Raw genomic sequence first — 16,971 nt, 5'->3', positions numbered from 1 at the left:
ATGGATAATACCTTAATAGATGTGTTTATGTATTCACGTTTAAAACACGCCTATGAGGCCTCTAGGAATAAAGATTGTATTTGTCCTCGGGAGAATGTATTCTTTGATTATTGTTACTCCCAGATAGGAGGGAGGGTTAAGATAGCTAGCATATATAGTAAATTGCGAACGTCACTGGCGACTGTAACTTTATATAAAAGTTCAAGAAAATGGGAGCAAGAGTTGTATTGCTCACCATTGCATTGGCCTAGTATTTACAGGAATGTGAGAAAGGCTACATTTTCTAATGCTCATAGATTAATCCAATTTAAGATTCTCCATCAGTTGTACTATACACCAAAAATCCAAGCAAAATTTTCCCGGAATGAAGGCCGAGACTACACTACGTGCAGAATTATTAGGCAAATGAGTATTTTGACCACATCATCCTCTTTATGCATGTTGTCTTACTCCAAGCTGTATAGGCTCGAAAGCCTACTACCAATTAAGCATATTAGGTGATGTGCATCTCTGTAATGAGAAGGGGTGTGGTCTAATGACATCAACACCCTATATCAGGTGTGCATAATTATTAGGCAACTTCCTTTCCTTTGGCAAAATGGGTCAAAAGAAGGACTTGACAGGCTCAGAAAAGTCAAAAATAGTGAGATATCTTGCAGAGGGATGCAGCACTCTTAAAATTGCAAAGCTTCTGAAGCGTGATCATCGAACAATCAAGCGTTTCATTCAAAATAGTCAACAGGGTCGCAAGAAGCGTGTGGAAAAACCAAGGCGCAAAATAACTGCCCATGAACTGAGAGAAGTCAAGCGTGCAGCTGCCAAGATGCCACTTGCCACCAGTTTGGCCATATTTCAGAGCTGCAACATCACTGGAGTGCCCAAAAGCACAAGGTGTGCAATACTCAGAGACATGGCCAAGGTAAGAAAGGCTGAAAGACGACCACCACTGAACAAGACACACAAGCTGAAACGTCAAGACTGGGCCAAGAAATATCTCAAGACTGATTTTTCTAAGGTTTTATGGACTGATGAAATGAGAGTGAGTCTTGATGGGCCAGATGGCTGGATTGGTAAAGGGCAGAGAGCTCCAGTCCGACTCAGACGCCAGCAAGGTGGAGGTGGAGTACTGGTTTGGGCTGGTATCATCAAAGATGAGCTTGTGGGGCCTTTTTGGGTTGAGGATGGAGTCAAGCTCAACTCCCAGTCCTACTGCCAGTTTCTGGAAGACACCTTCTTCAAGCAGTGGTACAGGAAGAAGTCTGCAAGGTAAGAAAAACATGATTTTCATGCAGGACAATGCTCCATCACACGCGTCCAAGTACTCCACAACGTGGCTGGCAAGAAAGGGTATAAAAGAAGAAAATCTAATGACATGGCCTCCTTGTTCACCTGATCTGAACCCCATTGAGAACCTGTGGTCCATCATCAAATGTGAGATTTACAAGGAGGGAAAACAGTACACCTCTCTGAACAGTGTCTGGGAGGCTGTGGTTGCTGCTGCACGCAATGTTGATGGTGAACAGATCAAAACACTGACAGAATCCATGGATGGCAGGCTTTTGAGTGTCCTTGCAAAGAAAGGTGGCTATATTGGTCACTGATTTGTTTTTGTTTTGTTTTTAAATGTCAGAAATGTATATTTGTGAATGTTGAGATGTTATATTGGTTTCACTGGTAAAAATAAATAATTGAAATGGGTATATATTTGTTTTTTGTTAAGTTGCCTAATAATTATGTACAGTAATAGTCACCTGCACACACAGATATCCCCCTAAAATAGCTAAAACTAAAAACAAACTAAAAACTACTTCCAAAAATATTCAGCTTTGATATTAATGAGTTTTTTGGGTTCATTGAGAACATGGTTGTTGTTCAATAATAAAATTAATCCTCAAAAATACAACTTGCCTAATAATTCTGCACTCCCTGTATTGCTGCCCGAAATGTGGGTATTTGAATGCAAAATAAAAAGGTATTCGGAACAAGTTTTTGAAGCCCTGCAAAAAGAGTCCTCTTCAAGATACACCCCTGGGATGGTGACAGTGCTGCTGGGAGATTATGCGTTAGATATGGAAGTCCCTGCCTGGGTTAGACAGATCTGGGTGAGGGGTCTGATGGTGGCAAAAGTTATATTAGTCAAACGTTGGGGTTCTGTTTCTCCACCCTCGATAAATGAATGGATCCTGTACCTTCAACAAATTAAAGTGTATGAGGATATGGAAAGGAAACGGAGAGCGGCACATAAGATTGTCCAGATACAACGTCTGGGGGTGTGTTTGGGGTCATTGTCCTGTTGAAAAATAAATGATGGTCCAACTAAACGCAAACCAGATGGAATAGCATGCCGCTGCAAGATGCTGTGGTAGCCATGCTGGTTCAGTATGCCTTCAATTTTGAATAAATCTCCAACAGTGTCACCAGCAAAGCACCCCCACACCATCACACCTCCTCCTCCATGCTTCACGGTGGGAACCAGGCATGTAGAGTCCATCCGTTCACCTTTTCTGCGTCGCACAAAGACACGGTGGTTGGAACAAAAGATATCAAATTTGGACTCATCAGACCAAAGCACAGATTTCCACTGGTCTAATGTCCATTCCTTGTGTTTTTTAGCCCAAACAAGTCTCTTCTGCTTGTTGCCTGTCCTTAGCAATGGTTTCCTAGCAGATATTCTACCATGAAGGCCTGATTCACACAGTCTCCTCTTAACAGTTGTTCTAGAGATGTGTCTGCTGCTAGAACTCTGTGTGGCATTGACCTGGTCTCTAATCTGAGCTGCTGTTAACCTGCGATTTCTGAGGCTGGTGACTCGGATGAACTTATCCTCCGCAGCAGAGGTGACTCTTGGTCTTCCTTTCCTGGGGCGGTCCGCATGTGAGCCAGTTTCTTTGTAGCGCTTGATGGTTTTTGTGACTGCACTTGTTGACACTTTCAAAGTTTTCCCAATTTTTCGGACTGACTGACCATCATTTCTTATAATGATGGCCACTCGTTTTTCTTTACTTAGCTGCTTTTTTCTTGCCATAATACAAATTCTAACAGTCTATTCAGTAGGACTATCAGCTGTGTATCCACCTGACTTCTCCACAACGCAACTGATGGTCCCAACCCCATTTATAAGGCAAGAAATCCCACTTATTAAACCCAGGCACACCTGTGAAGTGAAAACCATTTCAGGTGACTACCTCTTGAAGCTCATCAAGAGAATGCCAAGAGTGTGCAAAGCAGTAATCAAAGCAAAAGGTGGCTACTTTGAAGAACCTAGAATATGACATATTTTCAGTTGTTTCACACCTTTTTGTTATGTATATTATTCCACATGTGTTAATTCATAGTTTTGATGCCTTCAGTGTGAATCTACAATTTTCATAGTCATGAAAATAAAGAAAACTCTTTGAATGAAAAGGTGTGTCCAAACTTTTGGTCTGTACTGTATGTACAGCTAGTATTAAGTTATATATCTTCTTGTATATAGTGATATGGAGCGTGCTGGTATAACCTGGGTATATTCTAGCATACAGTATAGTTACATATATCCACAAAACAAAGATATGAATCAGGCTTTCTTTAACCCCTTCCTGACACATGACGTACTACTACATCATGGGAACCACTGCGTTCCCGCAATATGACATAATAGTACATCTTGGTGATCATGCGGGCACCGGAGCGGTGCGCGCATGATCATTGCAGGGACCCGGCAGTCCCTGGTAGCCAGGCCCCTGCTTTATCCGCTGGCATCGCTGTAAAAGCCAGTGCCGGCGGATTAACCCCTTCTATGCCGCTGTCCGCGTTGACCGCGACATAGAAGGGGTTTGTGTCGGGTGATTCCCATAGAGCGGAATGCCTTTTAAAAGCGTCCATTTTGCATTCCGTCATAATGCAAGTCTATGGGCAGCCAAACGAATCCGTCCTTCCGTCGTATGGATTCGGTTATGTTCCGTTATAACCGTGTTATAACGGAAAGCCATAACGGACTCCATAACGCTAGTGTGAACCCCCCCCCTTAAATAAATAAGAAAAAGTAGACATATTAGGTATTGCCACGTCCATAACGATCTGCTCTATAAAAAAGTCACATTATCTAATCCCTCAGCTAAACGCTGTAAAAATAAATAAATAAGAACTGTGCCAAAACAGCAAATTTTTGGGTCATCTTGACCCATAAAGTGTAATAATGAATGATCAAAACATCATATATACCCAAAAATGGTACCAATAAAAACATCAACTCTTCCTGCAAAAAACGAGCCCCTGCACAAGACGATCGGCAGAAAATAAATAAATAAATAGGACGTTCAGAAAATGGAGATACAAAAACCTAATTTTTGTTTTAAAAAATGCTTTATTTTGTAAAACTATAACAAACATCATAGAAAGTAGACATATATAATTCCGTCCGTAACAACCTGCTCTATAAAAATAGCGCATGATCTAACCTGTCAGATGAATCTTGTTAAAAATAAAAAATAACAACGGTGCCAAAACATCCATTTTTTGGTTGCCTTGCCTCACAAAAAACGTAATATAGAGCAATTAAAAATCATATGTACCCCAAAATAGTACCAATAAAACTGGCACCTTATCCCGTATTTTCCAAAATGTGGTAACTTTTTTGAGTTTCTACTGCAGGGGTGCATCAGGGGGGCTTCAAATGGGACATGGCATCTTAAAACCAGTTCAGCTAAATCTGCCTTCCAAAAACGAATGACATTCCTTTCCTACTGCGCTCTGCCGTGTGCCCGTACAGCAGTTTGCGATCCCATATGGGGTGTTTCTGTAAATCGCAGAATCAGGGTAATAAATAGTGAGTTTTATTTGGCTGTTGACCCTTGCTTTGCTACTGGAAAAATTTATTAAAATGTAAAATCTGGCAAAAAAGTGAAATTCTGAAATTTCATCTCCATTTTCCTTTAATTCTTGTGGAACACCTAAAGGGTTAACAAAGTTTGTAAAATCAGTTTTGTATACCTTGAGGGGTGTAGTTTCTAAAATGGGGTCATTTTTGGATGGTTTCTTTTATGTAAGCCTCACAAAGTGACTTCAGACCTAAACTGGTCCTTAAAAAGTGGGCTTCAAGATTTGCTTCCAAACTTCTAACCCTTCTAACATCCCCAAAAAATAAAATGTAATTTTCAAAATGATCCAAACATGAAGTAGACATATGGGAAATGTAAAGTAATAACTATTATATGAGGTATCACTATCTATTATAAAAGTAGAGAAATTGAAATTTAATAATTTGGGAATTTTTCAAAATTTTTGGTAAATTTTGGATTTTTTTCACAAATAAAGGTGAAATATATTGACTCAAGTTTATGACTATCATGAAGCACAATGTGTCACGAGAAAACAATCTCAGAATGGCTTGAATAAGTAAAAGTGTTCCAAAGCTATTACCACATAAAGTGTGACACATGTCAGATTTGCAAAAAATGGCCTGGGCAGGAAGGTGAAAACAGGCCCGGGGATGAAGGGGTTAAAAGGACTGAGTCGCTAGGGTTGGACAATATCAAAAATATTCCTACGATAACGATATTAAGAAATTTATCGCGATAACGATATATATCGTGATAAATGCCCATATAGAAGAAAAAAAACACTTGGGGCCACAAGGAGACATTATACTGTATGGGGGCAGCCACAAGGAGACGTTACACTGTATGGGGACAGCCAGGCAGCCACAAGGAGACGTTATACTGTATGGGGACAGCCAGGCAGCCACAAGAAGACGTTATACTGTATGGGGACAGCCAGGCAGCCACAAGGAGACGTTACACTGTATGGGGACAGCCAGGCAGCCACAAGGAGACGTTATACTGTATGGGGACAGCCAGGCAGCCACAAGGAGACGTTAATTGTTATACTTTTATATGTCATTTTTCACCATTTCGGGTATCTGTAACTAGTCGATTCACTTCTAGTAACAACAAAAACATTACAGGGTTAATTCTGCACCAGAACGAGTGGTTTATAGTAGGGATGTCCCGATACCATTTTTTTTTTAGACTGAGTACGAGTACCGATACTCTTATTTAAGTACTCACCAATACAAATTATAACAATTAAATAAATAACACATTTACCTGACCAACCAAAAGTCCAAAAAACAGCCCCCAACCTCTGATCAGCCCCCCAGCCTCTGATCAGCCTCTCATGTGCCCCCCAGCCTTTCCCTCTTATCAGCCCCCTCTGGTAACTCAACCCCCCCCCCTATTATTTATTGGTGGCACTGGCCACAGGGTCCCCCTGCCCCCCCATCATTGGTGGCAGTGTGCCCCCCCAGTATTAATCATTGGTGGCAGAGGCCACAGGGTCCCCCCATCAGTGGCTTATAGCATTAGCAATGCGCCGCACAGACCTATGAGAAGAAGGAGCGACTGGCGGCCACGACGCACGTGAGTATAATGCTGCTCGCATACCATGGCAGCCAGGACTTCAGTAGCGTCCTGGCTGCCATGGTAACCTATCGGAGCCCCAGCATTACACTGCTGGGACTCCGATCGGAACTGCCCACTGCCACCATTGATGGGGGACAACCCTGTGGCCTCCAATGATTAATACTGGGGAGGGAGGGGGGGTGCACTGCCCACTGCCACCAATGCAGAGACTGAAGGAGTTAATTGCACGGATCACAGCGTCCTCTCAGAGGTCGGGTGCTGGGAATGCGAGTCACAGAATTCCTTCCCCCATGCCAGCCAAACTGCTAAGAGCGCCGCCGCAATCGGCCAGCAGGTATCGGGGACATTTGCACGAGTACAAGTACTCTGCAAATGTCCAGTATCGGTTCTTGCTGGGGCGGGTGGCCGCGGACACAGATTTAGAAGCGGTCAGCGCACATGACCGCTTCTATGACGTCACAAAATACAGCGGTATTTAGGAAACAGCGATATCGCCATATCGCCGTTTTTTTAATACCACGGTATATCGTGATACCGGTATATCGCCCAACCCTAGGACTGACCTTTACTTTTTGTCCAGTAAAACCCAAGCAAAAATACACCATGAAACGCACAGCGTCTTGCCTTTTGGATAAAGAAAATGTTATCCTTAATCAGGTCATGTCACGGTCTGGAGTCAGGCTCGGAGGCCAGTAGCTATAGCAGATATTCACACAGGTCACCCTGGCTGATGACACGGGTTCACCTGAGGTGCGGGGTCTAAGTACTAACCGGTATTCGCCAGAGCTCCTGATGGTGGAGATGGACTTTGCTGCGTGTTAGTACCAGGTCGCTGTCCTCAGGATAGCCCCACCAGGAGGTGAGCAAGCTGAGGTCCAGTAGCAGATATAGCAGGCAGGGATCAAGCAGAAGCGTGGTTGAGAAACAAGCCAAAAGTCGGTAACGAATAGTGCAGGTTGGGATTAAGCAGGAGCGTAGTCGAAGAACAAGCCAAAAGTTAGTAACGAATGGTAGCAGAGATACGGTTGGCAGCAGGATAGACAGGAGCGAGATATTGGCTGGTAAAGGCACAATATTCTGGCAACCAGGAAGTGCAGAGACATGGCTTAAATCAGGAAGTTCATGGGAAGAGCAAAGAGTTCAAGATTCAAGGCAAACAAGATTCAAGACCAGATCATTCAAGGAATTGTCTAAGGAACTGTCCAGCATTTCAGGTGGCTCAGCAAGTAGAGGTCCCGGGTTCAAGTCCGGATCTTAACAGGTCATGATTAAAGATGGCATTTTCTTGATCTGAAACACGTAGACGCTGTGCGTTTCATGCTGTATGTTTGTCTGGGTTTTAGTGAGCAAAACCTAAAGGTCAGTCCTTTTAATGGAAGCTGGATTCATATCTTTGTTTTGTGGAGTTTACTAGTGCCTTATCCATAGCACTTCTGTGCCTCCGTATGTAATTGCAAACAAGTGAGCGCTGCTTCTTGTGTTTTTCTTATAGTTACATATATGTACATCTGTTTAATACTAGTATGTATGGTGTTTTCTAACATTGCACATGTTCTCCCCTGGCAGTGGCGACAGCCTTTGGTTGGCTCTCAGTTCACACTAATCGACTCAACATTTCTGTCTCTCTTCTCTGGTAAGTTTCCATTGTTACTACACTAAAAAAAAGTCATCACCTGGATTTAACTAAGCAAATAGTTTTATAATCCTATTGGATAATTACTGCATGGGCGATTATCTTTCAGCTGGCAATAATTTATTTAACCCCAACTGGTGCAATGAGTTGCTTCTCATTTCCTAAACAACCATGTCGAAAGACACATCTCGTGTTTGTGGAAAAGATGTTAGTCTGTTTGAGAAGGGTCAAATCATTGGCATGCATCAAGCAGAGAAAACATCTAAGGAGATTGCATAAACTACTAAAATTGGATTAAGAACTGTCCAATGCATTATTAAAAACTGGAAGGTGGGGTGATAGAGGGGATCCACCACATTCGAGGAAGAAATGTGGCGATCATGATCGCCGATCACTTAAACGTTTGGTGCAATCAAACTGAAGAAAAACAGTAGAACTCAGGGCTATGTTTAATAGTGAAAGTAAGAGCATTTCCACACGCACAATGCGAATGGAACTCAAGGGATTGGGACTGAACAGCTGTGTAGCCGTAAGAAAATCATTAATCAGTGTGGCAAACCAGAAAAGATTGGACACTGGAGCAATAAAAAAAAAGGTCATGTGGTCTGATGAGTCAAGATTTACCCTGTCCAGAGTGATGGGCGCATCAGGGTGAGAAGAGAGGCAGATGAAGTGATGCACCCATCATGCCTAGTGCCTACAGTACAAGCCTGTGGGGGCAGTGCTATGATCTGGGGTTGCTGCAGTTGGTCAGGTCTAGGTTCAGCAACAGTATGCGCTCCAAGAATGAGGTCAGGTGACTACCTGAACATACTGAATGACCAGGTTATTCCATCAATGGATTTTTTTCTTCCCTGATGGCACGGGCATATTCTAAGATGACAATGCCAGGATTCATCGGACTCAAATTGTGAAAGAGTGGTTCAGGGAGCATGAGACATCATTTTCACACATGGATTGGCCAGACCTTAACCCCATTGAGAATCTTTGGGATGTGCTGGAGAAGGCTTTGCACAGCAGTCAGACTCTACCATCATCAATGCAAGATCTTGGTGAAAAATGAATGCAACACTGGATGGAAATAAATCTTGTGAGATTGCAGAAGCTTATCGAAACAATGCCACAGCGAATGCGTGCCGTAATCAAAGCTAAAGGCGGTCCAACAAAATATTAGAGTGTGTGACCTTTGTTTTTTAGTGGCAACTTTTTTTTTGGACAGGCAGTGTATTTATAGTAACTGACATCCTAAATATTTAAAAAATTACAGACTTTTTGCAATGGTGGAAATTCCAAAGTCTTTTTATTGTTTTAAGCCACGCCCATTAAAAAAAAAAAAAAAGGGTCCGTCCGTTTATCATCTTGCTGTAGCTACGATGCTGGTCATGTCACCTATCGAGTTTATTCAATTTCTATCTATAGATGACGTAAACCTGCCCCTGGGAAACACATCACTAGTACCCTTGAGTAAAGCCAGTCATTATAAGAAAGGGACTGAGTTACATCCTGCGGACATGCTCAAAGAAGATCCCAGAGACAACATCTATAAAGGTGAGACCATTGGCAGCTCCCAATGTATTTCATAGAAGTTTAAAAGCCATTAAAGGTGTTTTCCAGTTTATTATAAAAATTATGCAATCCTTGTGGAATTAAACATTCTGCAACTTTCTAAGGCCTCATGCACACGACCGTTGTGTGCATCCGTGGCCGTTGTGCCGTTTTCCGTTTTTTTTCGCGGACCCATTGACTTTCAATGGGTCCGTGGAAAAATCGGAAAATGCACCGTTTTGCAGCCGAGGCCGTGATCCGTGTATCCTGTCCGTCAAAAAAATATGACCTGTCCTATTTTTTTGACGGACAACGGTTCACGGACCCATTCAAGTCAATGGGTCCGTGAAAGAACACGGATGCACACAAGATTGGCATCCGTGTCCGTGATCCGTGGCCGTAGGTTGCTTTCATACAGACGGATCCGAAGATCCGTCTGCATAAAAGCTTTTTCTGATCTAAGTTTTCACTTCGTGAAAACTCATTTCCGACAGTATATTCTAACACAGAAGCGTTCCCATGGTGATGGGGACGCTTCTAGTTAGAATACACTGCAAACTTTGTACAAGACTGCCCCCTGCTGCCTGGCAGCACCCGATCTCTTACAGGGGGATATGATAGCACAATTAACCCCTTCAGGTGCGGCACCTAAAGGGGTTAATTGTACTATCATATTCCCCTGTAAGAGATCAGGGCTGCCCGGCAGCAGGGGGGAGACCCCCCTCCCCAGTTTGAATATCGTTGGTGGCACAGTGTGCATCCACCACCCCCCCCCCTTCCTCCCTCTATAGTTAAAAATCGTTGGTGGCACAGTGTGCGCCCACCATCGCCCCCCCCTTCCTCCCTCTATAGTTAAAAATCGTTGGTGGCACAGTGTGCGCCCACCATCGCCCCCCCCTTCCTCCCTCTATAGTTAAAAATCGTTGGTGGCACAGTGTGCGCCCACCATCGCCCCCCCTTCCTCCCTCTATAGTTAAAAATCGTTGGTGGCACAGTGTGCGCCCACCATCGGCCCCCCCTCTCTCTATAGTAGTAACAACCATTGGTGGCAGTGTGCGGCCTCCCATTCCCCCCCCCCCCCACCACAGTAGAAGATTCATACTTACCTGCTTGCTGCTGCGATGTCTGTGACCGGCCGTGAGCTCCTCCTACTGGTAAGTGACAGTTCTTTAGCAATGCGCCGCACAGACCTTTCACTTACCAGTAGGTGGAGCTCCCGGCCGGTCACAGACATCGCAGCAGCAAGCAGGTAAGTATGAATCTTCTACAATTGTACTATTGCTAAGTAACCATGGCAACCAGGGATGCAGTAGCTTCCTGGTTGCCATGGTTACCGATCGGAGCCCCAGCGATTAAACTGGGACTCCGATCGGAACTCCGCTGCCACCAATGATGGGGGGGGGGGAATGGGAGGCCGCACACTGCCACCAATGGTTGTTACTACTATAGGGAGAGGGGGGGCCGATGGTGGGCGCACACTGTGCCACCAACGATTTTTAACTATACAGGGAGGAAGGGGGGGGCTATGGTGGGCGCACACTGTGCCACCAACGATTTTTAACTATAGAGGGAGGAAGGGGGGGGGGCGATGGTGGGCGCACACTGTGCCACCAACGATATTCAAACTGGGGAGGAGGGGGGGGGGGTCTGCCCCCTGCTGCCTGGCAGCCCTGATCTCTGGGGGATATGATAGTACAATTAACCCCTTCAGGTGCGGCACCTGAGGAGTTAATTGTGCTGATCACTGCCCTAAGATCGGGTGCTGCCAGGCAGCAGGGGGCAGTCATGTACACAGTTTTTCAGTGTATTCTAACCTGAAGCGTCCCCATCACCATGGGAACGCCTCTGTGTTAGAATATACTGTCGGAAATGAGTTTCACGATGTAGCTCATATCCGACAGTATATTCTAACATAGAGGAGTTCCCATGGTGATGGGGACGCTTCAAGTTATGTTCGGGTGTCCGCCTGGCCGTGCGGAGGCAAGCTGATCCGTCCAGACTTATAATGTAAGTCAATGGGGACGGATCCGTTTGAAGATGACACACTGTGGCTCAATTTTCAAACGGATCCGTCCCCCATTGACTTTCAATGTAAAGTCTGGACGGATCCGTCTGAGGCTATTTTCACACTTTAGAAATGTTTTAACAATATAATGCAGACGGATCCGCTCTGAACGGAGCCACCGTCTGCATTATGAACACAAGTGTGAAAGTAAAGGGACTCCTGACTTTACATTGAAAGTCAATGAGGACGGATCCGTTTGCAATTGCACCATATTGTGTCAACGTCAAACGGATCCGTCCCCATTGACTTGCATTGTAATTCAGGACGGATCCATTTGGCTCCGCACGGCCAGGCGGACGCCAAAACGACTTTTTTTTCATGTCCGTGGATCCTCCAAAAATCAAGGAAGACCCACGGACGAAAAAACGGTCACGGATCACGGACCCACGGACCCCGTTTTTGCGGACCGTGAAAAAAAACTGTCGTGTGCATGAGGCCTTAGAAAATTGAGCCACAGTGTCTGGACGGATCCGCTTGCCTCCGCACGGCCAGGCGGACACCCGAACATAACTTGAAGCGTCCCCATCACCATGGGAACTCCTCTATGTTAGAATATACTGTCGGATATGAGCTACATCGTGAAACTCATTTCCGACAGTATATTCTAACACAGAGGCGTTCCCATGGTGATGGGGACGCTTCAGGTTAGAATACACTGAAAAACTGTGTACATGACTGCCCCCTGCTGCCTGGCAGCACCCGATCTTAGGGCAGTGATCAGCACAATTAACTCCTCAGGTGCCGCACCTGAAGGGGTTAATTGTACTATCATATCCCCCAGAGATCAGGGCTGCCAGGCAGCAGGGGGCAGACCCCCCCCCTCCTCCCCAGTTTGAATATCGTTGGTGGCACAGTGTGCGCCCACCATCGCCCCCCCCTTCCTCCCTCTATAGTTAAAATCGTTGGTGGCACAGTGTGCGCCCACCATCGCCCCCCCCCCTTCCTCCCTGTATAGTTAAAAATCGTTGGTGGCACAGTGTGCGCCCACCATCGGCCCCCCCTCTCCCTATAGTAGTAACAACCATTGGTGGCAGTGTGCGGCCTCCCATTCCCCCCCCCCCATCATTGGTGGCAGCGGAGTTCCGATCGGAGTCCCAGTTTAATCGCTGGGGCTCCGATCGGTAACCATGGCAACCAGGAAGCTACTGCATCCCTGGTTGCCATGGTTACTTAGCAATAGTACAATTGTAGAAGATTCATACTTACCTGCTTGCTGCTGCGATGTCTGTGACCGGCCGGGAGCTCCACCTACTGGTAAGTGAAAGGTCTGTGCGGCGCATTGCTAAAGAACTGTCACTTACCAGTAGGAGGAGCTCACGGCCGGTCACAGACATCGCAGCAGCAAGCAGGTAAGTATGAATCTTCTACTGTGGTGGGGGGGGGGGGAATGGGAGGCCGCACACTGCCACCAATGGTTGTTACTACTATAGAGAGAGGGGGGCCGATGGTGGGCGCACACTGTGCCACCAACGATTTTTAACTATAGAGGGAGGAAGGGGGGGGGCGATGGTGGGCGCACACTGTGCCACCAACGATTTTTAACTATAGAGGGAGGAAGGGGGGGGGGCGATGGTGGGCGCACACTGTGCCACCAACGATTTTTAACTATAGAGGGAGGAAGGGGGGGGGGATGGTGGATGCACACTGTGCCACCAACGATATTCAAACTGGGGAGGGGGTCTGCCCCCTGCTGCCGGGCAGCCCTGATCTCTTACAGGGGAATATGATAGTACAATTAACCCCTTTAGGTGCCGCACCTGAAGGGGTTAATTGTGCTATCATATCCCCCTGTAAGAGATCGGGTGCTGCCAGGCAGCAGGGGGCAGTCTTGTACAAAGTTTGCAGTGTATTCTAACTAGAAGCGTCCCCATCACCATGGGAACGCTTCTGTGTTAGAATATACTGTCGGAAATGAGTTTTCACGAAGTGAAAACTTAGATCAGAAAAAGCTTTTATGCAGACGGATCTTCGGATCCGTCTGTATGAAAGCAACCTACGGCCACGGATCACGGATACGGATGCCAATCTTGTGTGCATCCGTGTTCTTTCACGGACCCATTGACTTGAATGGGTCCGTGAACCGTTGTCCGTCAAAAAAATAGGACAGGTCATATTTTTTTGACGGACAGGATACACGGATCACGGCCTCGGCTGCAAAACGGTGCATTTTCCGATTTTTCCACGGACCCATTGAAAGTCAATGGGTCCGCGAAAAAAAACGGAAAACGGCACAACGGCCACGGATGCACACAACGGTCGTGTGCATGAGGCCTAATAGAGTTTACAAAAGTCACAAATCTTTGTGCAAATGGCACTTTCTTTTAAAGTGGGTGGCACTTAATGGATGGGGGCAGCCCAATAAATGTAATATATTTAGTCCAGAAAACTAGCTTCAATTATAACTGAAATCCAAGCCAGCTCCTAGCTAAGATAAGCTTCCGTTTCTCGCGCACAGACATCACAGATACGACAAATTTATTAAGAGGCCATGTCCTCTACACCAGTCTTTGGTAAATGACCCCTCACTGTGTTTAATTTCCTTGCCAATTCAAATAAGAGCTAAATAAATAAGAGCTCTGCTTGCTGACACCAAATAAGAAGGTTCTGGTTTACATTCAGATACCAAAAATCTGTACTGACCTATACTTCTCCCAGATGGACACTTTTTAGCAAAAATCTCTCTTCTTTCCTGATAGTTTGTTACAATGTATCAGTGCAGGTAAAATGTATTAGCCTAAACAGGATACAATTGCAACAAATTACTAGCTGCCAGGCATATTATGTTAAAACAGGTTTTCAGTGTATGGATGTATACAAGAATATTCCCATTTGCTGACAGCAATGAGTTATCTTGAAAATGGCAAGGAATTTGAACACAAAGTATATTAACACCCCAAAAAAAGAAACAGGCCTCAAATTCTAATCATATAATCTAAACCTTTTATTTTCTTTTTCAGTCCATCTTCTGCCTATGAATCGGGTGCACAGTGTCCTTCCCAGCTGCGCATATAAGCCTAGTTACCTGGTGGAGGGATACCCACTACAACGATACCAGGGACTGCAGTTTGTAAGTTTAGGGGTTTAGAGGATGTACCATATGTGCAACATGTGCAGATGCTATAACATCTTTTGCTCCCTGTTATCAGCCATTTCAGGCTTAGGTGAGGCTGAATGTAGGACAAGTGATATAAACTTTTGTTCCCTGTTATCAGCCATCCAAGACTGGAGGCTGACTGGAGGACAGGTGGATATGACCTTATGTTTCCTGTTTCCAGCCTTTTCAGGTTGTAGAAAGGGTTAAAGTGCCCTTCAATAGAATGAGTAACATGAAATGTGGAAACATTCCCATCCCCCATGATTACTACTTTGTCACATATCTCCAGTGCTGAGAACCTCCAGAGACATCCATACAGTATGTGTGAGCGTTATCAGTAGACCTGTTTTATAAATGAAGAGGAGCTTAAAGGGGTTATCCGAGTTATTTTTTTGTTCTTTTTATGTTCCTAACTAAGCAAATGTAACAGCTTCCCAATTAACTCACTTTATCTCCAGTGGCTGGTTTCTCAGATTTCACTGTGATGTCAGCTTCTCTCCCTGCTCTGATAAAGGTAGTTTACAAGCCTGTAAACAAGAAGTCACTGTGCTGACCACCCCCCCACCCCCATCACTGCCGTCTACTTTCTGCTAGGATTCTTAACCCCTTCAGCTGCACAGCCCTGCAGGCAGTGAGGAGACAATGCTCGGCACTGGAGCTGACAGGCAGTGAGGAGACAATGCTGGGCACTGGAGCTGACATACTAGAGAGAGCATTGCACAAGAAGGTAGGGGGAAGATCCTGTGTGTATTAGCAGTGTCATTATACAGGTGGGACTTGTCCTACACTTACAAGTTGCTGTTGATTCTCCCAGCACTCAGGGCAGCTCTTGTATCCACTCCCTTAGCAGTGTCATTATACAGCTTGGACTTGTAGTCCTACACATACAACATTCTGCAGAGTCTCCCAGCAGGCAGACAGGTCACTCAGGGCAGCTCTTGTATTCACTCCCTTAGCAGAGCAGGGGGAGGGGCAGAGATTTTTTTTTTTATTGCATGTAAACAAAGGGCCAGAAAAGAATCAGGGAAATGAGGAAATATATATATATATTTTTATTTTTTTTTTTTTTTGCATAAAACTTGCTTAGCTCAGTTATATATCAGATTTTCAGTACTATATTGTTTTTTTTCATAACTCGGACAACCCTTTTAACCAGCCCTATAAATACTCTTATATAATATAACAATACTCGAGGCAGTCATAAAATGAATATTCACGAGGGAAGCAGCATAGTATATAATAGAGGACATGCCTAGCTATAGTGAAGATGTCGGCATCTATCTGTAAAACATTCTGCAACCCTCAGGTTCGCCTCACATATGTGTATCCTAATGATTACACACGGCTCGGTCACATGGAGAAGGACAACGAGTGCATGTACCAGGAGAACTTTCAGTACAGAGACAGGTATTTATAACATTCTTACCAGCAGATACCAGTAAATGGGGGACACAGCAAAGGGGTGGGATAAGGAGTTGGGCATTGAGCATTGCCATATGGCTACCTTTCCTGTTGAAGGCTCTCCACCACCCCCACCACCACTACCAATTACTCATATTCTTACTTCACCCCCCCACAATACTATCATAAAGGGGCACTGGCACATATAATAGTGACACTGTAATAAAAGCAGCAATGATGGATTTTGCATTGAAACTTTATCTCTAATCCAACAGGCTGAGATATAATAAATATATGAAGGTAGAGAGACGACAGTCTGGACCTGCTGATCACCCAGGTAACACTTTGAGTAGCATTGGATCTATACATATAGGGGGTCATTTATTAAACAGAAATACACCTACTTTAGGCGTAAACTTCCATAAACTGGGTCAAGAATTGGATGGCAACAAGACAGAAGAGTTACAAGCAGGATCAAAATTACAACTAAAATAGCAAGAGGAGTAAGGCAAGGTCTCCATCCTCGTGATGAAAGGAAGGTATCAGGCAAAATGCAAAGACTCAACTGGGTTGAGGAAAATACACTTAAGCTGAAAATCCTTTGCACTGCAATCTGCGACTTTTCTCCCACTCACACCAGGTGGGTGTGATGTGGCTGGGGACAGGCTAGCAGGTCCGACTTATATACAATTTTCTACGCCTGTTTAAGTTGTAGAAAATATTCTAAATGTAAGACAGCTAGGAAGCTTCTTTACATTTAGAAGCTGGTGGTGGATCCCCTGAAGTTATGTAGAGGCCGGCGCCTCTTCATAACTGCGGTGGATCCACGGCC

General features: G+C 44.9%; 1 protein-coding gene across 1 annotated transcript in view; it reads left to right on the top strand.

Moving 5' to 3' along the window:
- The window catches only part of B4GALNT3 (beta-1,4-N-acetyl-galactosaminyltransferase 3), a 126,807-nt gene that overhangs the window by 98,045 nt on the left and 11,791 nt on the right, over positions 1–16,971 (top strand). Inside the window, 5 exon segments of the mRNA XM_044281390.1 lie at positions 7,968–8,034; positions 9,454–9,582; positions 14,602–14,711; positions 16,045–16,145; positions 16,415–16,476. Coding sequence (XP_044137325.1) covers positions 7,968–8,034; positions 9,454–9,582; positions 14,602–14,711; positions 16,045–16,145; positions 16,415–16,476 — 469 coding nt within the window.

Source organism: Bufo gargarizans, chromosome 2, assembly GCF_014858855.1.
Source record: "Bufo gargarizans isolate SCDJY-AF-19 chromosome 2, ASM1485885v1, whole genome shotgun sequence".
In the NCBI taxonomy this organism is placed as follows: domain Eukaryota; kingdom Metazoa; phylum Chordata; class Amphibia; order Anura; family Bufonidae; genus Bufo; species Bufo gargarizans.
This window is presented reverse-complemented; position numbering and strand designations above follow the sequence as displayed.